Source organism: Catharus ustulatus, chromosome 9 (assembly GCF_009819885.2).
Source record: "Catharus ustulatus isolate bCatUst1 chromosome 9, bCatUst1.pri.v2, whole genome shotgun sequence".
In the NCBI taxonomy this organism is placed as follows: Eukaryota; Metazoa; Chordata; class Aves; order Passeriformes; family Turdidae; genus Catharus; species Catharus ustulatus.
Window position 1 is genome coordinate 28,960,064 of NC_046229.1, and position 26,849 is coordinate 28,986,912.

The window sequence follows — 26,849 nt, forward strand, 5'->3', positions numbered from 1 at the left end:
AGGAGACAGGGAAGATGTCCTAATGCTGAGCCAACAGCTGTGGTGAAATCCACTTCCTTAGATGAACTTGCTTCATTAAAGACTAGTAATAATGTTAACAGCCCCCTCCATCCCAGAGCCATGAGCTCACCTCACTGGAACGGGAAGGAGTTCTGGCAGACACCAACACCAACGCTGGGTCACAGTCCTGTCCCCCGAGAACAAGGCCCTGGTGCTCAGGGACAGAGAACTTGCTCGGCTGTGTGGCATTTCAGTGTCCCACAAGAAGGGCACGCTGGACAAGCAGCTCGTACTGAAGCATCGTTTATTAATCACCTGTATCAAGCACACATCTGCTCAGCAACGGTGCGTGACGGGATACAACAGTTGACATCTAACCCGAAGGGAGGCACGTGGTTACAGGATCCGGCACAGCAGGAGGAAGTGTACTGAACCCTCTGGACAGAGCCTGGCTACAACACGGTGCTTGGGCTGTGTTGTTGCGAGGCTGAAGGCCAGTGACAATAAAACTAGGAGTACAGCTAAGATTGGAGCTGACTTGTGCTTTGGCCAGTGATTTAAACACCAGTTACCCTACGCTAGGGTAGGACTGTGCAGGTTGGTGCTACACCAAGGGGTATCAGGGGGAACAGCACAGACCAGGAATCCCAGCGAGCATCCGAGTGGAAAGCCTCAACACTTGTGCACCTCAAGCAGGCAGTAATCTGGAGATGAGGAAAGCCAGGCCCATCCCAGACACACCACGACAGACACCTTGGACTGAATCGCCATGCACACTTCATATACAATCTAGAGTTAAGGAACTCCAAGGTTTTAGCAGGGCTAAAACTCATGCCATGATACCAACGGTCTGAGACACCAGAGTGAGCTTCATCTTGATAGGAAAAGTCTTTGAAGGCAGAGAGTGAGGAATAACAATACAATGCTTCTTAACCTCCCTGCACCCCACAGCCTGCAGAAGGGTGGATCCAGTGACAGGACAGAGATCAACATCTTTAACATTTGCCAGGAGGAATACAAAGAAAAGCAGCTTTGGGGTTTTTACCCAGCTCAGTGCTCAAGCCTGGTCAATGAACATCTGGAGAAAAAATGTCTGGTAGCAGGAGTTGGCATCGTGAGGATTTACTTAGCCCCTGTTAAAGAAGCTGAACAAAATCCCAGCCAAAGTCTGGTGGAGGAGCTGCCATGCTGCTTGAACAGGCTCTAGCTCCTCTCAGAGAGGAGATCAAGCAGATGATCAATCCTGGCACAGCTCTATCATTAGTTTAGAATTCTGACTGAAAAAGTCATGCTTGAAAAATGACAGAGCAGCTCACAGTTCCAGACAAGTGCATGTGAGAACTTTATACGCATTTAAGTTCCATCCCTGCATCCCAGCATCTCCCTGTGCCAGTGCTGCTGTAGGTGACAGACCTCACACCCTGCAGCCAGGGGAGCTCCCTGTGGCCCCACCTGGGCTGGCACTCAGCAGGGCAGGAGCTTTGGGGTCTGCTCCTGCCAGCTCAGTGCTGCTGACATGGTGGCATTCAACATGTGCATGTCTGGACCAAAGTGCTCTGACCCCTGGCTGAACCTGCAGGGACAGCAGGGACACAGAGCTCAGGAGGTCAGCCAAGACCCAACCATACTCCAAACACTGCTCTCCACATAGGAAAAACCCTCACCCAGTTAATCATTCCATTCCTCCCAGACACTAAAAGGTGCTTCACTAAAAGGACAGATAAATTAAAAGCAATGAATCACACACCCCACCTATGCAAAGGCTGCTGCACAGCTATGTACACTAAAGTAGCATGATTCCCAGAAAAATCTGATCAGCAAATCACACCTTAAAACTCATTGTGGGATTCTATTTTTTTTTTTCTTTCCCCTGGCAAGCCCACCATCTCAAAGGCAACGGAAGAATTCAGAGATTGGTCCTTTCTGAGGGAGTTTGGTACGGGCCATAGTAGACAGGACTATACACCAGCACAGAGAGCAACTCAGACTCATGAAATGCTACAGACATTGGATCTCCTGGCACACCATGCACAGGGCAAAAAATCAAGAGGAACTTTTTAAGTGCAGGATTCCAGCAAGTCCAGCATCAGCAAGATGCAAACAGTAAACTGCAAGGTAATTCAGGTATTATTCCAGGGAAGGTCAGGGAAGGTTCAGGCAGCTGTCCACAAGTATTTCATCTGAAGGAAAGAATTCAGGAGGGTTTTCCTCCTCACTAAAACTGGGACCAAGACCACAGGCCAGAACACACTGGTGACTCTCTGAACAAGGCTGTTTCACACTGTGCCCAGCAGGAGCAGAGTGCTCACCCTGGAGGGAGAGGCTCTGCTGGGTGCATGGGTTTGGAAATCCCTGGGAAACAGCCTCTGCCTGCTCCAGGGCAGCAGCTGACTGCAGCCACGGGAGCAGAGCGTGCTCTGGGTGAAGTGATGCTGCTCACCACAGTGCTTTCCCCCAGGGCACGTGGATGCTGTCCCTGACACTGTGAAACACCTTCTCCTGGCCAGTCCAGTCTGATGACTGATTAAGCCCTTTCAGTACAGGATCTCAGAGTGCCTCAAGCCCTTTTTGTAACCTATGAAGGACCAAAAGTGTCAGTGCTTCTAATCTACAAGTCTTAATGGGTTAATGCAAAACCAAAATGCACAACACAGAAAAGCCAAGCGTGGGACCTACCACGGACAAATATTTGTTCTTGTAAGACTCCCAAGGCAGGAGTCCTGCTGTGACACAAAGAATACTGTGTGCTGTAGCACTCCTTCCCAAAAATATCACCCAAAGACGCTTACGTATCACAGATGATTTGGCATCAGAGCAAGGAGCATCAGTGCCAGCACAGGGTATGTGCTAGAAAGATGAATCCACACAGAGGGGTTTTCACATCTACTCAGGCTACAAAGTGCTTACAGGTTGTGTTGGGACTGAGGCTGGCACTGCTCTGACCAGGTCTCCACCATCAGTCCCGGCCCACCCCAGGCATACAAGCAAGCTCAGCTCCCCACAGGCAGCACCATCCTCACCTCACTGCCCAGCCCAGCATCAGCTGCATGGCTCTGCTCAGGTCAGGATGACCCACAGGCTCAGCAGATCCAATTTCATTGCCTCCCTCTGCTCTGGGTGAGGAGAAGACTCAAAAGTCCTCCTGATTTGCTTTAGAGAGGATGGTGTTTCTGCTATTTATAACAGGTATCAACAAAAAGCAGGCTAGCCTTCCTCCTCCCCTAACGCTGGAGAGGAGGACTTGCGTTATAGGAAAGCTAAACAAAGAAATCCTCTCCCCCGAGCCGAGCCCAGCGCTAAGGCCAAGACTTTGGTCTCAGTTCAAATCCCGGAGGAGCCCCTGCCAGGACCTGCTGGGCCTCCCGGGCTGCCCCTGTCCCTGCTGCTGCCAGCCGTGCCCGGGCAGAGCCACACCCCCTGTAAACAGCAAGCACAGCACACACACAAGCACACGCCAAAGCGTCCCGGCCTCCTCAGCACATCACAAAGCAGCAGGGAAATTTCAAAGCCCATTCGAGTCCTTTGCACCTCTCCTTCACAGATGACTGGGAAGCAGGGCTAGGAAGCTCTTTTGCACATTCAACTGTAAAACATGTGAGGAAGAGGAGCAAGACAACTCTCCTGATTGTTGCTACTGCCTACAGCAAGTTTTGGTACAGATATCCTCTCTTATAGGCACTCAGTGGGTAAAACGTAGCCACAACGAACTTGCCATCAAAAATCTTTCCAGTCAGCATTTTTTGGGCAGCTTTGGAATCACCAGCATTTGCATATTCAACAAAGACCTGAAAGAGAGAGAGGAGAAGTAGGACCTCCAGTGCACCATGCCACTTGCCCCCTCCTACCCCTGCAATGGGGGAAAACCACCCCTAAAGAATTTTTTCCCCTCTATCCTTGGTTGAGCAGAGAGCACTGGAGCTAAGAGTTGAACCTCTAAACTGGGATTTATCTCCTGCTCCTCCATTTGGCAAGGTGGGAGAAAGTAAGCTGGTGGTTATACCCTCAACAATTCCTCTCCCACCCATTGGATTCTCCCCTTCATTCCGTCCATCCATGCTAAAGGCTGATCTGCCAACCTTATATAACTAGGAAGGAACCTGTGCTGTCCTTCAAAACAGCCATTTATTTTTAGCACTGCCATCAGCCAGGAGATTTCCAGGCACTGAGCAGCAGTCCTGCAGTACACGGAGGATATGTAGGAACACACAGCCTCTTCCCTCCATTCACTTACTTGGCCTTTACCAGGATTCTCCTTTGGAATAAGCAAGGAAACCACCGGTCCATATTTCTGACACTCCTCCCTTATGTCTTCCAGGATATCTAGGAAAGGAAGGAGCTGGTTGGCTTTCACTTTGCAAACTAGGGTGAGCCAAGGAACAAGTGAAGGTGAGATGAATACATCAAGAACACCCAGACAACAAATATTCCTCTCCTCTCAATTTAAAATAAAGTAGCACAAAGTGATACAGCAGAAGCTGTCACTGCCTAATGGCCACATAATGAGATGGAAGTCTCTGAACTGAAGGTCAGGAACAGCCTGCAGGCAGTGAACCTCCAGCAGCAGGTTCCAGTAGCTAAAACATGGGGCATTTAGGAGTGCCTGCTGTGGCACCTGGAGGAGGGGAGCTGAAGGAGCTGGCACAAACCCTTCTTTGTGTGAGCAGAACTCTGCCTTTCAACTCATGTCCCCAGAGCTCTCTCATTTGTGCTGCTCACAGAAATGCAAATCCCACCACCATGCCTGCCATCCACCACACTTCAGGAACTCCACTGAGATATTTTAGTTCTCTGCTGAGATGCTGGACAAGTTCATTAGCATATTTTTAAGGATCTGTGCTATTGGGCTTCAGAGTCCTGTACATATCCAGCAGAAGCTCAGAGCCACAAACACTTTGTGAATTTGGTGGGCATCAAACCAAAGAAGAAAATATTTAAAAAAAAAAATCTGTGATCCTTCAATTCCCTACAAGTTCTGCTGTCTTTGTCAATCTCAGTCCATTCTCTGCCGGTGCAGTTGACCCCTTGCAACCAAAGCTCAGCTGGGCAGCTCTGTTTGCTGTTCTTGTGCCTATTAATTGCTCACCTGCTTGTTCTTACATCCCCAGAGCCACAGAAAACAGAGTGTGTAAGACAATACTGTGTATGGGAATTGCACCAACCTTCATATTCTTCTTCACACTGCAGAGAAGCATCACTTAGAACATTTAGCAGCCTCAGCACAGGGGTGGGGAGCATCACCAAATCTTCAATATGGGGAGCTGTTTGGCACCCACAGAATTAAAGAAACAAAGTCAATGTTAAAGGAGCAAGCAAACAGGAAGCTGACTCAACATGCATTGTGATACTCAAGCACTTACTGCTCTTTGCAGTACAGTTTTGCTTCTCTCCACTATTAACTGCATTTATAGTTTGAATTCTCCATTTCCATTTTATCTTACCTGTGCACTGAGAGACTCTTCCCAAGGGTTCAGTGCACTCTGCAATTATTCTGAGGCCAGCATCTGAAATTGTTTTTCAAATTAAGGCCAGAATTGTGTCTATTTAGCCAGTCTCAGAAACTGATGTGACCTCAAGAACTATGCTAGTTGAACAAACTACCCCATCCATATAGAGATGTGAGAAGATCAAAGGAATACTCTGCAACTGCCTCTCCTGTCACTGCTCCCAGACAAGCTGAAAACAGGCTTGTCAGCTTCTCTAATTTCAATTTTTCAGCTGCACTAAGGCACAGGCCTCAGATCTCCTTAGAATATCTTTTAGTTCCTTCCTGAACACCACATTAACCCTCCTCCCCTTAAAATCCAGCTGCAATCCACTGTTTTGAAGACCACCACACTTAAGCTACTTGAACAATGCAGTGCTGTAGAATCAGACATGTCCACAAGGTGTGTGAGCAGTGATCCTGTGAAGGACTTCTCAGGAGCAGAAATAAAGCCCTTTGGCTGCTGGACATGGGGCACTTGGCTCTGGAAAACAAGCAGCTCCAGGATGGCCTGGAGCAGGGCAGCATAGATGCCATGGTGGGAGAAGGCAACAGTCAAGGAGAAAATGACAAGCTATGAGAGTCACATTCTGAGGATAATCAGCCCTCTAGACACTCAAAGCCACAGAAGTGTCACTTGATTTCATGTCCTTGCACACTAGTGACAGGCCACTAATGAATCTAAGATCTGGGCACCCAACTTGTAGTACTTGGAGAGCATTGATGTGTTTATTTGTTTTGGCAGCTACAGCAGCTGAACACAATAGCAGGACCTCACAGCTCAGCCACTTGACAGTGAGAGGGGAGAGAAGAGGGAAATGGCTTCATTCCTCCACTCTGAGCCTTCTGGCCAGCCTGCAATGTGAGCTGTTATTTCCCAGGAAATACTTCTCCCAGCTAAGCACACAATGCCTGTGAGGGAGCTGACATCTCTGCCAGGCACAGATGTTGATCTCACAGATGCAAGGCAAGCATCTCTTGCTGTGAATCTCCTGCCTGTCATGGAAGAGCCCTTAGGAAAAGCTCAGAGTGTGAAAGGCCTTATCAGTACAGATGATAATACCCAGACAGCTCTCAGGGCAGCTCTTTGAAGAAGGGTGCTGCCTCCAGATAACCAGGCATGTTCCAGCCCCTAGTGCACCTCTAGGACTATTCTTCTACAGGACTATTTGCAACCAAGACACATCAGATGAACTGAAGGCTGAAAGAACATTTAAGTGTCACCATAGTCTTGTATGCCACCTATTTTCATAGAATTATTTAGGCTGGAAAAGACCTTTTAAATATGAACTCCAACCTGTCAGGGCCAAGCCCACCACTAAACAATGTCCCCTGGTACCACATCTACACATCTTTTAATGGGTATAGTGACTCCACCACTTCCCTGGGCAGCCTGTCCCAATGTTTGACTGTTTCACTGAAGACATTTTTCCTGACAACCAATCTAAACCTCTTCTGGTGCAACCTGAGGCTGTTTCTTCTTGTCCTGTCACTTGCTACCTGGGAGAAAAGATAAACACTGAAGTAAACCTGTCCTTTATTTCATATCTCCTTTTCCAGAGAGGGAGACAAACCAACTCTGTGAACTCAGAGACACCTGATGTTGTACCCAAGTGACAAATGCATTTCTGGCAATCCCCCTCTGCCCAGCTCCTCTGCAAATGCCAGGTGACACCAACCACACTGACAACACAGGAAAGAACCTGATGAACTGGAAACTCAGGACTTAGCTGTAAATGACAAGGAAAGCTATTCTCAGCTGTCTTTGCTCTAAACAGAAGAGCCATGTCCAAGTGAAAGGCAAGGACAGATCACTTTCTGGGAAAGCAGCAGTAAATGCTTCTTTGTGCAGACAAGCATATGTGCAAGGCTGGCAAAGAAGCAGCAAAAAGAACTAAGAAAAATGGCAGCTGTTATATAAACTCTGAGCACTGACCACAGAATCACCTTCCTCAGTACAGTTAGAGGTCTGTGTTTCAAACCAGCCCAGAAAGCACTGCCAATATACAATTCCCTCTGCTCTAAAGCAGTCCTGGCAGCAAGGCTCAACTTTGGTTAGAACAGCCCCAGTTTCTGAGACACACCTGAAGTTTGAAAACAAGAATGAGTTTGTTACCTTTGCCTAACATACAGAAATATCAGTATCTGTAAGAAGCAATACTTAATAATCTTTGCTGCAAGGTACAGCAAAGAGCTTAAGAAAAGCAGGGCTAAGATTCAAGGAGAGATGCTAGCTCAGCCTGAAGCATTAATTTCTGCTGCAGAAAACCTGGATGCACAGCTCATCACTGGTGCTCTGGAAAGCAGACAAGCTCTGGAGAATGCTACTGAGCTGCATTTGGAACAGAAGACAGGGAGGGACACTAAGCAGGGAGGTCTCAGCCCACCTTTGGTGACTGCCTGCAAGGCATGTGGGGAGGTTTCGAGGAAACACCACTGTTGTATTAAATCAAAGGGACAGCACCAGATGGAAGTGACAGTGGCATTTGTCCATGACCTGCCACGTAGGTCACTGCAGAAACAGCTCACACCACAAACACACTGGGACTGTCTGACCTGTGCACAGGCAGCAGCCACTGCCCAAGGCACTCACATTCCTGGTGATTCCTGAACTGGGAAACACTTGGAGTAACAAAACCCATCCACTCACCATAAACAGCACTGCACTCTTCAAAAGCACCTCAACAGTCAGAATGTTAGGTAAATATCCTGGTTATTTCTGTGCCCTCAGATGAATGCTGCTGCCAACATACTCTTGGGGGCAGAGTCCAGCTAGGATAAAGTGGCAGCCTGTGGGGCTGGAGGAGTAGGGCAGCACTGAGAGCACAGGCATCACTCTGACTTCCCTCTTGTGGTGCCATGGAGAGCTGGCAAGTGCCACAGAGGAGCAGCAACGAGGTCAGACCAAGAAACAACAGTTAATTGCCCTCTCTGTGCTGCTTCCAGCACATGCTGAGAGAGTCCTAAGCAGGGGCCACAGGCACAGCTTACCAAAGGGAATGCTGAAGAATGGGCTGCATAAAGCCTTCTCAGCAGAGGCTCGTTTTCCTTGGTCACAATGAAGCATGCTGCAAGAGAAAACACCTTTGTGTTCACACATGTGACATTCCTGCACTGACACATCCCACACAGGATGGGAGCTAGCACAGAGGAACACCCTCTCTTTGGGGTGGTTATGGTACAAGGAGAAGAGTGGGAAGCACATCTTGCCATTTGCAGCTGAAGCACATCAGAAGGATCCCCTGAAAGCATTCTGGGTATATGGCAGAGCAAGCTTCCCCTCTTGATGTCTCTCAGCACCAAATAATGAAAATTGCTCACTTACAAGTCTACAAGGAACACAGCATGCTCCAGCCCCACATCCTCAGGCCATTCATCCCACATCCCAGGCATACATGCAGTCTCATGAGAGTGATCACACTCCAAGGTGCTCCCACATCTTTTCACAAATGGGATTCAAAGCAGCTAATAACCCAGAGTTTGCCTGACAATATCCCTAACTTGGCTTTACCAAGGGCTCCCAATGCTATTTCTGCCAAGTTGTGTCCTCATTCCCTCTGCAGCCTAAGAGCACAGTCACAGGACAGTGAAAACAATCCCCTTGGCAGACTCCTCAGGAGAATTGCAAAAGTGCCTTTGAATCTTGGCAGCAGTGGAGAGCAGCACTTTCTGCCCCCTCCCTCATTTTTATGATAACAATCCCCAAAAGCAGCAAAGTCTGCAGTTTTCTCCAAATACAATCTTCAGCTCAAGTGCAAAGCACTGAAACAGCAAGTGATCAACATCATGACTGATAATCTCTGTGTGCTTACTCCAAATTATGCCAAAATCAGAGGAACTGAAACATGTCTGCTAATGCTTGCACTTGTTAGCAGCACAGTGGGAGATAAAAAAATAAAATAAAGTGTTAGATGTGGGCTCTAAGATGCTAAGAGCAAGGCATGACTTTACAGAGCACATCTTTAATCAACAGTTATCAAATATGTTACGGTACCTTTTGATAAGGTCTCTGAGGTGATAAGCTGGAATGGCTGAATTAACCACCCCCTCACTGGCAAATATGCGATCAATGATGGCAGAACTGTTTGTCTGGAAAGAAAAAGAAACAGTGATCAGGGAGGTAAAAACCAGACTGTGCAAAGCTTGCAATATTCTATCATTTTTCACAGTGAGGAAATCACTCTGTGGCTGTGGTTCTCTAGGGTTTTGTGAGGGATCTCCAATGCCCAAGCCTCACATGTTAAACTAGCAGGCTCAAATCAACTTTTCCCCATTTGTCAGCAAAAGCTGGAAATTTCCACATGCAGGAAACTTTTCTGTTACTGTGATGCTGAAAGGATACTCTTTCTGGGAAGGGGAGCACAAAAATTTATTTCAGACAGAACACAGGACAGTCAGGCTCCAGTCTCACAATACAGAGCTCTCCCCTTGTCTTCTCAGGATACAGATTTACAAGAAGATCCCCAAATTACAGCTAACATTAAACTAAAGCCAGCAAATAATTCCCCTGCCATTGTGCTGCTGAACTAGCTGACAGCCATCAGCTGATCACTGATTTTGTTCTTCCTCCTATGCCACAACTACAGCCAGCACAGCTTGCCTGCCAAATCCAGGCAAGCCACAGGCTCCAGAGAGAGACTCCTGGACACTCCTATTTCAGTAACCTGAACACAGGTAGCATTCAGACATGCCAGTCCCACAGGGCAGGTGTGTCTTTAAGGCTCAGAAACCTTAATTCTCAAGGCAATAGGATTAGATAAACATCCTGGAAACACTAGCTAGTTGCCAGGTGCTACCTCACAAATCCAGATTACAAACAAGAAGCAGAAGGATTCATCTGGTGCAAGCAAGAGCTGTCTCACCTTCCATTCCTGAGATTGGACTGTATGTTTCAGTTTCATTCCTGAGAACATTTCCAGTAGAACGATTCCCAGACTCCACAGATCCACAGCAGAGGTGCACTCTGTCTCACTCTGGAGCCCTGCCTGTGCCAGGCAGTTCTGCAGTTCTGCCTCTGGAGCCCGATACCCGTCTGTTTGAATATATTTCACATCCTACAGGTAAACAAACACAAGGAAAAAATTGATTTTCCACACTCAGGTTCTCCACTCCATCCTTAAATCAGTTCCGACATCCTTCCAAAGGAGTCCCCAAAATACTGCTGCTAAATTGGCAGAAAGCATTGTAGAGACAGTTGTGCAAAGCAGGCAGTTCAACTCCCTACACTGCTGTACTGAGGGAAAAACAGGACTGTCTGGAAGGAAAACATCTCCCAGCAAAACAGCACTAACATCTGACCTCAGAAAGACAGCACTACTGGGAGAAAGGGGCTGGATGTCCCTGTGGACTGGCCCCTTAACCTCTCCTACATGCAGATGATGCTAGAAATTTTGGGATAAGGGTTGAACACCCACAATATGCTCCCCCATCAGCCACCTGAGAGCATAGTCAGTCCTGCTGCCATTATCCAGGTGCTGATGTTCTCTGGAAGCAGGCAGCTAAAATGCTCAGACAAGGAAATCATCCAAGGAACTTCCCCTGCACTTCTTCCAACTCCCCTGGAAGTGCTGCAGCAATCAATACCTGCCCAGCTGTTGTGGCTGGCACAGCAAGAGGAAATGCCCACATACTGCCTGCTCCAGAGAAAATGGGGAATTACAGAATCACAAGTACTGGCTGGAGGGGCTGCTCTGAAGGCTCCAGTCCAGTCTCCTGCTGCCAGGCAAGACCTGGTCTGTCAGCTGTGGCTTTGTCCAGCCAAGTCTTCTAAATGCCCAAATACAAACTGCACTGGGTCTTTTTAACATGTGGGGAGTCTTATTTCAGAAACACTGATGGAACTCAAGGAATAGCAGAAGAACATGCAAGCCTACTTCCTCCTGGATAAGGCACAGGATTAGGATTTCTTACTATGAGAATATATTCAGACCAAGACTGTGGGGTTCTCTGACTGAAAATAAAGTTTACAGAAGACATCTTCCAGCAACAGAGCTCAAAAGTGGTTTATGAACTTAAAACTTATACACAAACTATATCCCATGTTCCCCCTCCTATCAGTAGGGAGCAGAACCTCCAGCATGACAACAGCAGCAATTTGGCAGGCCCCCAAACAACATTCAGAGATAGAGAAAGCACTGTGGTCAATTGCCCCAGCAAAAAGAGTGAGATGGAATTTCACTCCTACCACCTAAAGCATTTGGAGAGCTGCAAGTGGTTGAGACCTTGCTCTTTGTACAACCATTCCCTGTTACACAGCAATTGCAGGAAATTTGGTGTAAGGGTAAGCTTGGCAGGGCTGTCATAAACAAAAGTAGTATGGTCTTTGACTCAGATAAGGAAATTATGCATGTAGGCTGCAGCCCAAGGCAGGGGGTGGGAACAGGACACTGGCACCTGGTGCACATTCAAAACAAGGTCAGAAGGTTCACCCGTACAACCTGTGTGTTTCTGAGAAAGGGCAAAGGAAACTCAGCCCAAAGAAAGCAGACTGGAAGGAACCATGGAAGCAAACAGAACACCCCATCAACTATTACGAGGCAACTCACACAGCAAGCAGCAAAACACAGACCTGAATTAAATAAAAATATCTGCATTAGACACAGGACACCAGGAGCATGTATTTTGCTGATAGACAGCAACAGATTACCACCAGAAACTCAGCCAAGAATGTAGGAGAACTGAAGACAACACGTGGGAGTTAAGAAGTCCAAACATTAAAAACAACTCCTGTACCAAAGAATTCAGAGATAGGTCACCCACACAACCCTCTGATATTCACAATCAGTGGGCTGTACTGCCAATACCAGGTAAACCAGTAAAAAACTATATAAAGCTGCTAAGTGAGTAAAGTGTGTGGAATAGGGACAAACCAGGACAATGTAGGAAGGCACAGAAAAAATTACCATCCATCACCCAGTGAGTGAAGACAAGTGTGCTACAAGGTTACCTGATGGAAAAGATGAGAGTAAAGTCTCTTTACTGAGAGAAGGAGGAGTGAAAGGAAGATCTACCAAGCAAACAGCAGAACCTCCTGAGGCTCTCTGCTTCCATCAGAAACCATGGAAGAGAATAAAATGGGCAAGGACAAACAACTCAGAATCACCACAACGAAAGTGACAGCAAGAAGACTGAGCAGGACAGCAGCAAATGGGACAAAGTGTAGAACAGGCAGAGACTGTGTGTGTCAGTAAAAAACAGACACTGCCCACCCGGGGCACTTTTGATACATGTGGGAAAGAAACATCCAGACTTCCTGAGGAAGGGAGGCTGCTGAAGATAGGGTGAAAGTAAAGGCAAGCACAAGGACACTGCCAATAACACACTTGGCTGGGGAGGCAGATGGCAAAGCCTGGATTATTACTACACATGATAAGGGATGATAAAAGGGAATCCTACATTTCTGGGTGCTCCCACTGGTCTGACCACATAAAAACTAGCAGACTTTCCAGGAAGCCGAGACACCTCTGCATCATTAACATTGGAATTTGTAGCACAAAGGCTAAGACATCAACAGAAACCAGAGACGTGCAAGGAGAATGGGAACAGGGGAAGTTGTATGGGGCAGACAACATTTTGGCCTTTTCCAGCAAACCCTCAGCACCAGCTCAGCTTCTACTCAGATCAGTTCACTTGGAAAACATCACAGAGCCACACAACTCAACACAGAGCCATCTGCCTCAAGAGTAGCACGCTCCAAACCTGATTGCCCTCCTTGAAGCTAAGTCCAAAGTCAATGAGCTTAAAGCACTCCTCCTCTGCGCTCCACAGGATGTTGCGTGGCTTGAGGTCTGCATGCACGTAGCCTTTGTGGTGCAGGAAAGCCAGGGCCTCCAGGACATCTCGGGCACAGTGCTGGATCATCCACATGGAGCAGCCCTGGTTGCTGGAGTGCAGCAGCAGCTCGGACACGCTGATGTCCAGCAGCTCCAGCAGCAGACAGCGGGACGGGCCATTGGCAGAGTAGTGGTTGGTGAACACGCCGTAGAGCGTCACTGCAACGAGACACAGGGACAGGCATCGGTAACCAGCCTTCCACCCCCACTCACCACAACACCTGGGGCAGCTCCAACGCTCTGTAACATCTGCGTGATGCTCAGAGAACCAGGGAGGAAGAAGCAAGGGATAACCAGTGATGTGACCCCACGAGCTCTGGAGCACAGGCTGGCCTCGCAACACTCCCCAAGCCCTGCTGAAGTGACAGGGTTGAGTACTCCTGCTCAGGACACTCTCTGGGACATGGATAAACACATCCCAGAGGGCAAACTGGACACAGTGTCACTCTTCAGAGACCTGTCAATCCCATCCCATGACTAACTTTGCAGAGTGGGAACCCACGTGCTGTCTGGGTGTCCAGACACACCACGGCAGTAAAAAGCATTTCACGCTGACAAGAAGTATCAGAGGTGGATGAACTTTGGCACTTCCAGTCTCACACACAGGCTTCCTCCCTTCCTAGGCTCATTCCCACCCACGAAGGCAGCCCAGGAGCTGCAGCCCAGTGGGAACACATAGTCTCACTGCTGTCCCACAGGGAACACAGTCCTCGCTGGGGCTCTGGCACCCTGCCCAAAGGAGCACTCCGGGGTGTGACCCGCTCTGCCCATCTCTCCTGCCCTCCCCGGGGATGTCACCGGCAGATCCCCCACCCAGGGAAGGGGTGGAGTACTGCAGGGAAGCTGCTTTGGGGTGTCCAGCTAGGAGCCCTCACATCTGCCCACCCAGAGGTGCCAGTCCGAGGGGCACACTGGCCTGGGGGCGCGGTCGGGAGCGAGCCTGCTGCCTGTATTCCCCAAGGAGCTGGGAGGGCGGTTTGGAGACACCGTTCTGGCAGGGGAGCGTGCCCTGGGGGTGCTCTGGGGCCGGAGGGTGCCCGAGAAGGGGTGTGTGGGGCCGGCTGCGGTGCGGGGGTGCCGTTACCGATGTTGCGGTGCCCGCGGAGCTGCTCGAGCGCGGCGCGCTCCTTGCGGAACCCGTACTCGGCGCAGTCGGCGGCGGGCGGGCGGGCGCCGGGGCGGCGAGCGGGGCCGGGCCGCGGCCCCGGGGGCGGCACGAACTCCTTGACGGCGCCGGGGGGAGCCCGGGGGTCCCCGCAGCAGCGCACCCGGTACACCGAGGCCGAGGAGCCGCTGCCCAGCGGCGCCTGCACCTCCCACAGCCGGCCCAGCGCCTCCAGCAGCGGCGGCGCCGCGCCCCACGCGCACCCCGACATGGCCGTCCCGCCTCACATCGCCGTCCCGCCGCCGCCCCCGCCGCTGCCCCGGCCCCGGCCCCGGCCGCCGCCGCGCTCCGGCCGCCATGACACCGGAAACGGGGCGGTGCGGCGGGCGGCACGGCCCCCGGCGGGGCGGGCCCTGGGCCCGGCAGCGGGCGGGGTCCCGCGGTGCCCGGCCCGGTGCCCTCTGCCCGGCCACGGGCGGCTTCAGCGCCGTCAACACTGCTGGGGCTCGCACACCCTCAGCTCGGACACCAGCCGGGGCTCCCGTCGGGGTCCGGTCCCCTCAGCACCCCCGAGCCCCGGTCCCCTCAGCCGGGCACAGGCAAGCTCCAGACCCTCAGTAGCCTCGGGATCTGGTCCACTCAGGCGGGCTCCAGCACCCTCAGCACTGCCGGGGCTCGCACACCCTCAGCCCGGACACCAGCCGGGGCTCCCGTCGGGGTCCCGTCCCCTCAGCCCGGGCACCCCTCAGCCCAGTCCCCTCAGCCCAGCCACCAGCCAGGGTTCCTGTGCCCTCAGTGCCAAGCACAGCAAGGCAGCCACCAAAGTCCCCCTCTGCCCCCTGGCTCCCCACCAGGATGGCGCCTGTGTCTTCTCCCATCAAGGGAATGCCACACATCAGTGGGTAAAAAAAGAAAAAAAATTTATTGTGCAATCTGCATGTCTTGTTCCAAACCACACACACACACCCTGACAACATAAATAGAGGGACTGGACTGGCTGTGAGTGATGACCTTCATTAAGGGGAAGGTTCCCTTGGGATCACAGTGATGGAAGATGCTGGCTCTTCAGAGAGGGGCTACAAGTCGTGGTTTCCACCAACACCTCCATTGCAGTGCAGAGCTGGGCAGCACACACACACACCTGTATCTGAGCGTGGAGGTGGCCATGCACTGTGTGATCACATTGTCACAGGGCATGGATGCCTCAGCACTGAACATGGGCTCTGTGCAGCTCTGCATCCCTTCACTCTTGAGCAGGGCTTTCCCAGAGCCGAGAGCTGCCCCAGCGCCACCACGGCATCACCACACCAACGGCAAGGACATGGATGGCTGCTCCCAGGGCAACAGAGCCCATGCTCACAGCTTCCTTCCTTCAGTGGCACAGCGTGGCTTTGGGTGGTGGAAGTAATTTCTTCAGGCAAACCACCCTGTGTGGCCCTGAAGGAGCTGTGAGCAGGCCCATCCATGAGCTCCTGGGTTCCTCCAACCCAACCCAGAGCTTTGGAGCCTTTCCTCTGAAAACCACCTTTGTGGTGAGGATGCACGTAAAAGCTCTAAGCAAAAAGTTCCATCTCACAGCTGCTTCCTTGCATTGGCACGGGTGTCCCCAGGCTGGCTAACCCCTCCCGTAATCCATGGTGAAACACTCATCCAGCAGTATCAGAGGACCACATGGCTTTGTGTGTCCCAGTCTTGCAGAGACCACTGTCCCAGGAAATGAAGAGGAGCAGTGACAGTGACCCAGAACTGCTTGGATGAGACCAGGAAGCGAGCAGGAGCTGGAAGGGAGTCTGACTGAGAGCTCAGCTCCCTGCCAGAGCCCACCAGCCAGCAGCTGGGCAGTCCCAGGTGCCCAGCCCTGCGCCCTGACAGAGCCCAGGGGCTCACTGCAAGGAGATGGCACTGAGCACAGAAACACCACAAGGCCAGCACCTGGAGAAGGCCCTGGACACATCAGCAGTCCTGGCTCGCTGGCACCAGGCACTGGGGCTGGGTGAGCCTGCTGGTACCCCAGGATGGGGTATCCCGGCAAGCACATGGCAGAAGCTGGGAAATCCTCTGGACCAAGGCATCCAGTGCGACATAGAAAGTGCATGCTGCTTGTGGGATGCTCACAGGATCCCACATTCCAGCAGAGCTGATGGGGTTTGGGGCAGGCTGGCACCTCTATGGCCACACACCCCCTTGGTCCCCAGTTCAGCAAGGTTCCTGGCTGCAGACAGAGTAGCAGTGGCACTGTGGCACGACAGGAGCTTGGCACTGGCCAGGTGAACAGGCCCCGAATGGGGCTGCAGAAGCCATGGCAGGACAGGCTGTGCCCCTCCTGGGAATTTGGGGAGAAGCAGGTTGTCATGGCTCCCCAGAGCCCTCACCGGGCAGCAACAGCTCTTTCCACCCTGAGGCTTTCCCCTTTCCAAAACAATCACCCCAAAAAAGACAAGTCTGGGAGAGCCAGCCCCCGTGGTGCCCCTGTCACAGCTACCCACTGCTACTCAAAGGACAGTAGGTCAGGATGGGCCCCCTCCACCTCCCAGCCAGGGCTACGTGGCTCTGGCCGCGCTGTGCTCCCTGGTGGCTCGTGCTCCAGCCCTGGTCTCCGTGAGGGCTTCTCTGTGCTGGCTGACATCTCAGCAGCCCTCTCAGCCACTTGCCACTGGCTCTCCCGGCTGCCCTTATGGATGAGGTCAGGCACGGGTAAGGCACTGGTAGGCTGGTCCCCACTGGGCTCTAGGGCACCCATCACGCTGGGGACCCCCGGGCATTCTGGAGGAGACGGGTCCTCCATCCCCAGCTGCTCCTCTGTGGGGTCAGGGTGGGCTGTGGGTGGTTCAGGAGACTCTTCGGTGCCACTCCTCGCGCTGGTCCCCTCCGGCTGCGGAGCGATGAGCATGTCCTGGGGGGTCTTCAGGGCGCGCGGCGTCCGCTTCTTGGTGATGGGGGGCGGGGGTTCCAGCCGGGGAAAGGCATCCAGCCCCACAGCCCTGCAAGCACAGAGGGACAGTTCACACAGCCCCGTGCTGGGCCCTTGGCACAGGGCGCACGCTGCGGGGACACTCACCCATCCTCAGCATCTGGCTGTCCTGCCCCCAGCACGGCGCCCGCGTTGGCGTTCACCTCCATGGCTCCCACGCCGGGCAGCCCGGCCGGCTCCCTGCGGCGCAGCAGGTCGTTCACCTTGGCACCCACGGCCTTGCCCAGGTTGCGGAGGTGCTGGCTGCCAGCGGGCCGGCAGGGCTGGGGCGCGGTGCCCGCCGCGGCAGGGACGTGCTGTGCCCGTGGCGTGGGCGCCGCGCTGGCGCTGGCGTTCTCAAACATGCTCTGGTCCACTGGAGGGGGAAAGGGAACAGAGAGGAGGTGAGCCAGGCTGGAAGGGGGATCCCAGCAGAACCGTGGGAACACAGGTTTGGGGACTGGGAGGATGTTCCTACAGCCCTGCAGAGGCTGTGAGCAGCCAGGCCATGCCAGGCTGCACAGGGCAGTGCATGCACGGGGGACCAGCATGGGGTAAGACAGGGTAGCAGCAAGCCCAGGCCTCCACGTTGGCACTGCCAACAGACCCAGAGCTTCTCTTACCTTGGACACCAAGTGACTGGGGAAGCAGGTTGTGGAAAAAGAGAGAGAGAGCATTTACCAGGGGAATGGCAAGGGAAGAGTGTCCCTTCCACACTGCCAGGTGAGATGTGCTGCCCACCCCCTGCTCAGACCTGTCATGCTGCCTGAAGCGATGGCACTCACATTGGGGTCCCTTGTCAGCCACACCCTGGTAAAGCCACAGGGCCTTCTTCTGGGGCACCCAGAGCGTGGGCTCTGCACTGCCCACCCCGCCACGGCTCCCTCAGCTCAGCTCAGCCAGGCTGGGTCTCTGTGGTGGGGGGCAGCAGGTGCCTGCTGGGGAAAGGGCTCTGCAGTCACCCCACCTCTGAGCTACCCTGGTTTCTCCACCACGTCTTCTTGCAGCTGTGGGGGCTGCCCCAGCTCAAACCTCCATGTCATTGTGTGTGTGTGTGATGGCTCCAGCCAGTTCTGGGTGAGCCTGGTGCTGTTCTGGGGCCTCGCTGCCCATCAGCATCCCCTGCCCAACTCTACCTCTGCATCCCAGGGGCATGTACTGGGACAGAGACAACCACCTCCACATCCCATGGGACAGGCAGAGAGGAAGGGTTCCCAGCACTGCTCCAACCTCACGGTGGGCTGGGCTCTTACAGGGACCCCCAACTCACTGCAGGCCCTTTCTTCTGCATTCTGAGGCCCCACAGTCTTGCTGAACAGCGAGCTCTCTGCCTGCACCTGCAGCATCTACCCTGGGGTTCATCCTACAGCAATTCATCTGCACCAAGAGCCACCCAGCAGTGCCTAGGCAGCCTCTCCTCCAGCTCTCGGGAGTGTGAGCAGCCTGACAACCTCTTGGAGAGCTCTCTTCTGGCTCCTCAGATGAATTCCAGTCCCTGAGAGGGACAGGCGGTCAGCAGCACAGCCAGTATCATGGTCCAGGACAAACTCACTGCTTCCAAGTGCCAGCCTGTGCTCCAGCGTGGCAACCAGTGCATGTCGTGCTGCCCCATCTTCCCCACACCCTGGCTGCTCAACATCCGGATCCAGCACAGCTCCCAGGAGGGCCAGACAGCAGGAGCTCAAGGCACAGGAGGCTTCAGACCCCGGCTGTCCCTGCAGCCCCTGAAGTGTCTGTGCACCCTCCCAGGTGTCCCTGCATTCCCCTGGGTGTCCCTGCAGTCCCTCGAGTGTCCCTGCAGCCCCCCGAGTGTCCCTGCATCCCCCTGAGTGTCTGTGCAGCCCCCGAGTGTCCCTGCAGCCCTCCAGGCGTCCCTGCATCCCCCTGAGTGTCTGTGCAGCCCCCGAGTGTCCCTGCAGCCCTCCAGGCGTCCCTGCAGACCCCGGCTGTCCCTGCAGCCCTCCAGGTGTCCCTGCAGCCCCCTGAGTGTCCCTGCAGCCCCCTGGGGTGTCCCTGAAGCACCCGAGTGTCTGTGCAGCCCCCAGGTGTCTCTGCATCTCTCTGGGTATTCCTGCAGCCCCCCAGGTATCCCTGCAGTCCCCCCAGTGTCCCTGCAGCCCCTGAACATCTGTGCAGCCCCCGAGTGTCCCTGCACCCCTCCAGGTATCCCTGCAGTCCCCGAGTGTTCCTGCACCCCTCCAGGTATCCCTGCAGTCCCCGAGTGTCCCTGCACCCCCCCAGGTATCCCTGCAGTCCCCCGGGTGTCCCTGCAGCCCCAGCAGGCAGGCGGCTGCCACGGGAGGGCACTGCTCCATCACTCCTACCAGCAGCAGAATGTATTGTTTCAGGAGCAGTCAGCTTCTGCCTGAGCGCTGCTTTTGCCTACTCCACACTTCTGCCATCCTGTAAGAGAGGCTCTTCCCTACTTCTCCAGCAGCCAAAAATTTCCCGAGCCCCTGGAAGTGCCAATTAGCACCTCTGCATCTCCGTGGGGTGCTCTGCAGATGCCTGGAAGCCCCTGGCATCCTCCAGCTGTTGGATCAGCCCTGAGACAAAGCTGTGCTATGCAGTGGCTGAAGGGCAACGCTGAAACACCTCTACTCACAGCAATATTCTGGGCACCTTGCTCTCGTGGGCATTCTGTGCCTGGCACTGCAAGCAGGGGTCCCACAGCAGAGAGAGCTCAGGTTGGAGGGGATCTCTGCAAGGCCAGGGGATGCCAGTGCTGGTGCTGGCACCCAGCATGGAGAGGGAAGCAAGTACAGAAAGAGAGAGTCAGTGAGAAGAAAGAGACAACAGAAAGCCTTGAGAAATAGAAAGATTTATTTAGCAAAAGCCAGTTGACTAATGACAACACCCAAGGGTTAAGTGCACTTACATTGACAGATTGGCTTCCCAGATAGATTGAGTCAACAGTTAGTAATACGACAGTTGTAGGAAAAGAAAGGACAAAAAATATAGCTATAAAACCCCTGTCAAGGTCCATAACAAAAGTGAGAGGCTAGAGAGGAGTCTTGGAGGCAGCGCTGACTTAGGAGGGGTCATTTACACGTGTACACCCATGGCACAGCATGGGGCTGGCAGGATCCCACCTGGCCCCCCCTTGGCCTGTGGGGCACCTGCCACTGTCTTCTGTGGGCAGAGTGTGGGGCAGGAGCCCGAGGCCACAGCTGGTGCTGACAGCCCCTGCAGGAGCTGGGACAGGCCTGGGCTGTGTGTGTGGGACAGCACACATCTCTGTGCGTGCAGCTGGGATGGACCACAGCGGGGGCTCAGGAGATGGCTCCCCCCACCTGCTTCCTGAGAAGAGACCTCTGGAATGCTGCTGCTCCTCTCAGCCTCTCCCTCCATCTGCCCCGTGTGTACAGCTGAGCTCCTGCTGTCCTTTCCCCTGAATGATCAGCCTGCCCACATGGAAACCCCTGTCCAAGCTCACCCACCCCTACCCTACCCCGTAAGCGCCATGCCTCGTGCGTGCTGCCATGCCCACTTCCTCCTCCTAGCTGGACCAGCCTCTCTCCCCTTGCCTTCACCTTCAACTGCTGCAAGCTGGCAGTGGGATATCGGGTCCCCAGCAGAGGAGCCGGCACAGCTGTCCCCAGCTATGAGGGACAGGGCATGAGAGGACAGGAGCACCACGTACCAAACAGCACCCTCTCACACTCTGCCTGCTGGGCAGCTGGTGCAGAGCTCCCCTGGACACCAGGACACTGCTGGGGACACTGAAACATGTCCTTCTTTCCTTCCCACTAGACCCTCTAGCTCCTCAAGTCCATCCAGTCCTGCCATGTGGTGGAGGGTGCATAGCTCAGCTCGTGCTGACCCAGGGGACCTCATCCACACATCACTCCTCAGCAGCCCTCAGTCCCAAGGGGACCAGGGCAGAGAGAAGTGATGGACCTTCCTCAGCAGCCAGGCTAAGCCCTGGAGGAGAGCAAGAGGTGGTGTCAGCCAGGGGTTAGTTGCAGGCAGATTGAGCAGAGACAGAGCTGGCAAAGGTGAGAGCAGCATGGAAGCAACAAATCAAAGCAGAAGCAGGATAGGAGGGAGGATGGGGAGGAAGACAACTGTGCCAAATCCCCACCTCAGTGAGTGCTTCCACATGAAGCAGGGTGGACATCAGGACTTTGGTTCATACCCCTTCAACCATGGCCTCTTAGAGGCTCAGCACCAGGCAGGTGATACAAGTGTGTGCAGAAAAGGAACAAGCTCTGAGTCCCTTGGAGGCCCCCACAGATGGCTTTCAGCTGTTAAGTGTCTCGAGAGCTGGTGGGGGGACCACGAGATCTTGGATTCACTTTTCCAGAGGGTGCAAACCAGAGGTGTGATGAAACACCCCTGCAGACACCAGCAGTCCACTCCCCATTGAGGGCTGGAAGTGTGCTCATCCGTGAAGATGCCAATGCCAGCACTGCAGCTCCCAGCCTTGGTCTGGGGCAAAACAGCTGCTTGGAAATGGGAGGGTTTGTCTATAAAGCAAAGCAGGGAGTTTGTGGTGATGGGAACTGCTTGGAAATGTGACTTGAGAGCAGGAGAAAGGCTTTGAGGTCCTGGCAGCTGGCCAAGGAGACAAAGGATTGGATGATGAGGGGCAGGACACTTCACAGCTTGGTGCTGCATGCCCTGGCTCCCTGCTCCACACTTTGCTGTGCCTTCCTCTCTGCTCCACAGCCTGGCAGAGGAGCGGGCTCCACCTGCCTTGGCACGGATAAACCCTCTCCTGGAAGTGCCACATCCTCCTGCCAGCAACTGCCTGCACCAGGCCAGCCTGAGCAACCTCATCTCACCCCTTCAGATCCTTTCCAGGCTCATCCCCACTGTCCCTCAATGCCTCACGTCTCACTCACAGACCCACTCTGACAGTGCATCGTCACCAACTCTCACCTAGCACAGCCCTGCTCTCATCCCCACCCTGCCCAGCACACAGAGCGCCAGACCAGCTGCTCTGTCCTTGCTCACACCTTGGAGCTGCCCCCTCGGTCCCTCTTGTCCCCGCTCACTGCCATAGATTGCTCTTCATTCCCAGCAGAACCCTTCCTCTGCTTTACTGCTTCCCCAGCAGCATCCAGCACAAGTCCCTTGCCTCTTCCTGACCTTGACACACAGTTCGAAGGGAGACGGGGCCAGGGGGCAGCACGAGGAGCTGTAATCTCAGTGTCTGCTGCAAAGCAGGGATGCTGCAGCTCCCCTGGTCACGGCTCCATCCTCACCTCCACGCTCCTGACCGGGCGCTGGAATCCTCCTGCTCCCTCCTCTGCCCCCCCTCCCTCCCTACCAGGGCCGCAGGGCTGCGGCCAGGGTCCTTCCCAGCTCCAGCAGGTCCTGGCAGCTCTGCACCACCTCGTGCTGACCCCTACACCGCGATCTCGTCCTCCAGGCTGTCGCCCAGGTCCTGCCTGGGCTGCACGTGGAGCAGGCGCGGCGGCTCCTCCTGGGACCAGGAGTCGCGCTCCTCGCTCTCGTCCGTGTTGGACTCGTACTCGGAGGCGATGCCCGACTCGCGGAACTTGATGAGCTCCAGGCTGCCCAGGGCCGGCTCCGGGGCGGGCGGCCCCGAGTCGGGCAGGAAGCGGTAGCACTCCAGCTTCACCAGGCAGTCGTTCCTACCTATGGGGCTGCCCACGGCGCTGGGGAATGCCGAGCTGGGGCCCAGCGGCGGCGGGTGCGTGTCCTCGGGCTGCGGGGTGGTCGGGTCGCACAGCACGGGCAGCACGTTGGAGCGGAAGGTGATCTCCAGCAGACTGTCCTGGGAGCCTGCTGCAAGAGAAGGGCACGGCTAAGAGGCCCAGCTTGCCCTGGCCACACAGCTGGCTGCACGCTGGAGGACAGTCTGGGGTCGTTTGGGTATCAACCTCGCCACTCTCGCTATTTGGTGTCACTAATGCCAGGAGCTGCTGCTGGCCAACAAAGGGCCAGTTCTGCAGGTCAGGAAGTTAACTACCTTCCAGCCCAGCTCCTGCAGAGAGCTGATGGCCACATCTGCTGAAGAGGAAGGTCTAGTAGGGGCCCTTGGGCAGGTATGGAGATGGCCTGAAGCATGCAGACATACAGCTGATGGAGGTAGGTGCCTACCTGTCCATACAGCCCTCCCCAAGTCCCTTCCATGCTGCATGCAAGCACCCTGCTGCACACACACAAGCCAGGCCAGAAGGGCACAAACATCCCTCTGAACAAAATGACTGGAAACGCACAAACACCCACATGCACATCCCCCACAGCCCTGGCTAGCTGCGAGGGGACAGGAAGGGGCGGCAGCGCTTACTGGTCGTGTTCCCCGCCAGCTTCAGCTCCAGCTCCTGCACCTGTTTGACCAGGAGTGAGATGTGCTGCAGCAAGTCCTTGTTCTGGAGCAGGAGCTGGTGCACACGAGCCTGGGCCTCCAGCCGTGCTGCTGCTTCTGCTGCCAGCTGGTCCTTCAGCAGGTGGACCTGGATGGGATACAGCAGTGAGCACGGGCACATGCTGCTCCAGGGTCGAGGGCTTCGACTCTGGCCATCCCTGCTCCTCTCCCAGGGCTCACCAGCACCCCACCCATGCTGTGATGAAGCAGCAGTTCCCTGCAGGTACTGCAGATGGGATGGGGAGGGTGTGGGTGGTGTCACCCCAGGGCTCAGCACTTTGTCCCCTGGCCTCCCTGATGGAAAAGCCCAAGGGCAGGCGGGCAGCACTGAGCTGTCAGTGGTGCAGGTGAGCTGGGGATGTGCATGGAAAGGGCAGCCCAGGAGCAGTGGATGGATGCAGCAGTGGACACACGCTCTGGATGGTGCTGTGGGTGTGTGAGGGCGCAGCCATGCAGCAGAGCTGGCCCTGGAAAAGCTGTGGTTTTGGGCAGCTTTCCCAGAAACAGGGCCCAGCCAGCAGCTCTGTCACAAGGAGGGGCTGCAGCACCACGGATAGCAAGGTGCTGCTGAGGGGCACAGCTCTGGGCTGTGAGCTGCCTGCTCAGCCTGGCTCTGGGAAGCAATGCCTGCAGGGAGCCCACAGTGATTTCAGCACAACTACTTCCATGCAAACATCTGTGTCCCCAGAACCACGCCTGGAGCTCCTGCCCAGGGCAGCTCTCTGATTTGTGTTTGAGCAAGGAGAACCCCAGAAACACACACTGCACAAGGGAACAGCAGTGACCTGGGGGCCACTTGGGCTCAGCATCCCTTCCTGACATCCACCCACAGCTCCTACAACTGCTCCAGCAAGGACTGGGACCAGGAAAGCACAGATTTACAACTAAACAAAAAAAACCAAAATCCAAACCAAAAATAACCCGAAAACAAAAATATCCCCACCAAACACAAAAGGCTATTTTCCTGTGGCCTAGAAAGTGACCTTGAGGAAGAAGAGGAAGCTCTCTGTACCTGCCAAGCTGTGAGCTGCTGCTGCAGCTGCAGGGCCACCTGCCCCCACAGGTGGGTACCGGGAGGCAGTGCCAGCTGGCCCAATGTGGCCAGCAAAGTGGCACAGCAGTGCCCTTGGCAGAGCTGAGCTGAAGCACAGCAAGCCTGGGAGTGACAGGAGATGAGGCAAAGGACTGGGATTTACAATTTTCCACAAAGACCAAGAGCAAGGGGTGCAGTATTTGACACTCTGAGCAGGCACCATGGAGCCTTTGGATTGTGAGCAACTCTACACTTGGACAGACACAAGGGAGTCCCCGAGGATGCAGATCCCTCTTCCACAACTTGGCAGCCTGTGACCCCAAAAGGCATGTGGGCTCTGGAGGCAGCAGCTCAGCCAGAACTGATCAACAAATACTGATTTACTGAAGCAAGAGGAGCAAAGCCAGGGGGCAGCACAGAAATGCTGCTGGAGCCCATTGCAGGCCACGATGGAAGTTGGTGAATTGCAGCGAGCTCTGTGTGGGGTCAGACAACAAGTAAAGCTCAGGTAATGATCTGGATAAAGCAGCCAGAGCTGCTTCCATGAGAAATAGCTGCATGGAGAATGAGCTGCCAGCTGCAGAGCCCAGGCACACTAGTCACTGGTGAGCAGACAGGAGCCAAAGGCCCCAGACCCCAGCAGTGTGCCCCAGCCCTGCCACTGCCCCGGGAAAGAACAGAGGGGACAACCTGTGCCACGGCCACTTGTGTCTGCTGCTGCTGCTGCTGCAGGAGCTGCTGGAGAAGCTGCATCTGGTGGTGGGCAGACAGGGGTGTTCCCAGGTCGGGCAGCTGGGCAGATGAGGGCAGCAGCATCTTGGGTGACGCTGTCAGGATATCTTCAGGATGGAGGCAGCTCTGTAAAACATCAGTGCTGAAGGTTTGATCCCCTAGCACTCACCTCAGAGAGCCACCAAGCACACATGAGCTTTGGCACAGAGCAGCCACCCAAAATACCCAGAAAAGAACCAGCTGAACTCAAAGATAATGCACACTTTGCTGAGGGTGCTTTGAAAACAGCACTTTTTGAGTTTCAACAACAACCCCAACACTTTTGTAGAAAATTCCCAAAAAGGCATGGGAATTTCCACTGTATCAAAAAAGTCTTTTATTTTTGTGTTTTTGGTGGAAAAAATCCCCACCAGCTCTGCCCCGAACCCTTTCCGTGTGGCTGCACAAAGCTGATCCTCGGCACAGCGCTCTCCAGGAGCGCCCTGGGCCCCAGCCAAAGGGCAGCCCTGCAGCGGCAGATGGCTTTGATCAGGGAGCTGGGGAATGCTGCACCATCCCCTCCTGACCCCAGAGCCCTCTGGATGCACTCAGAGCCCCCCCTGAGAGCGGGGCCAGGCAGCCTGGGCTCAGAGCGGCACCCACCTCCTTGCCCACGGCGTCCAGGTCGGTGACACCGCGGCTGAAGTCCAGGATGTCAGCCCCGGGCAGTGGCAGCTCCACGGCGTCGATGTCGGTCTCCTCAGCAGAGGCAGCCGCTCTCTCCACGCCTGAGAGGCGACAGGCTGTGGGAAAGGGTCAGGGCAGGGCCCGTGGCACCCACAGTGGCCATGCCCACCCACCACAGTGCCCTGTGCCACCCACGCTGCAGGTACAGAGAGACACGGCTGCTCCTGCTGCTGCTGCTCGGGAGGAGGCTTTGTGATCAGCCAAAAACACACCCAGCCCCAGCACAGCAAACCTGGGGAACTGGCAGCCAAAAGCCCTGATGTGGGACAAACGGGCCACCGAGAACAGAAAACACAGATAAAGCTGGAGAAAGGTAAACAAGAGATTACGGGAAAGAAAAACAAAAAACAGATGCTCTGCATTCCCCAGGGAGCTGCATATCGTGGCCAGGACATTGTGTGGAGGAAAACCAAACAATGACCAGTCCAGAGCAGCCCAGTGATTAGGTCATCAGGACAGAACTGGTCACAGAGGCAAGCAGGAAACCACAGCTCAGCCCAGGCTGCTGTTGTTGGGATGTGGGGGGATCCAGCCCATGGCATGGCAGGGCAGAGAATCCACACAGAGGACCTGCCAGTGTCCCACCTGGCACTGGAAAGGTTTGACTGACCTCTCCTGAAACTTCTGCCTCCCCTCCAGCACAGGCAGC

General features: G+C 54.4%; 3 protein-coding genes across 6 annotated transcripts in view; all 3 read right to left on the bottom strand.

Annotated features, from left to right (window-relative positions):
• Positions 1-287: 287 nt before the first annotated feature.
• On the bottom strand, positions 288-14,713 carry UHMK1 (U2AF homology motif kinase 1). Its single transcript, XM_033067716.1, has 8 exons — positions 14,399-14,713; positions 13,181-13,473; positions 10,345-10,536; positions 9,477-9,571; positions 8,474-8,550; positions 5,160-5,258; positions 4,232-4,320; positions 288-3,785 (listed from the first exon to the last, which is right to left on the bottom strand). Exons 1-8 carry the CDS (start codon positions 14,688-14,690, stop codon positions 3,639-3,641), a joined length of 1,284 nt encoding a protein of 427 aa, XP_032923607.1. The 5' UTR covers positions 14,691-14,713; the 3' UTR covers positions 288-3,638.
• Positions 14,714-15,357: 644 nt separating this feature from the next.
• On the bottom strand, positions 15,358-18,267 carry C9H1orf226 (chromosome 9 C1orf226 homolog). Its single transcript, XM_033067726.1, has 2 exons — positions 17,478-18,267; positions 15,358-17,400 (listed from the first exon to the last, which is right to left on the bottom strand). Exons 1-2 carry the CDS (start codon positions 18,044-18,046, stop codon positions 16,908-16,910), a joined length of 1,062 nt encoding a protein of 353 aa, XP_032923617.1. The 5' UTR covers positions 18,047-18,267; the 3' UTR covers positions 15,358-16,907.
• A 1,907-nt stretch (positions 18,268-20,174) lies between these two features.
• LOC117000241 (nitric oxide synthase 1 adaptor protein) overlaps positions 20,175-26,849 on the bottom strand; it is a 35,122-nt gene continuing 28,447 nt past the window's right edge. For 3 of the 4 annotated variants that reach the window (XM_033067723.2, XM_033067721.2, XM_033067724.2), the window contains exons 7-10: positions 26,117-26,256; positions 25,433-25,600; positions 23,632-23,797; positions 20,175-23,126 (exon numbers count right to left, since the gene is read on the bottom strand). In XM_033067723.2, the coding sequence (XP_032923614.1) occupies positions 22,723-23,126; positions 23,632-23,797; positions 25,433-25,600; positions 26,117-26,256 (878 nt within the window). In that variant the 3' untranslated portion in view covers positions 20,175-22,722. The remainder of the gene's footprint in view (positions 23,127-23,631; positions 23,798-25,432; positions 25,601-26,116; positions 26,257-26,849) is intronic. The other variant, XM_033067722.2, reaches the window with a different exon arrangement.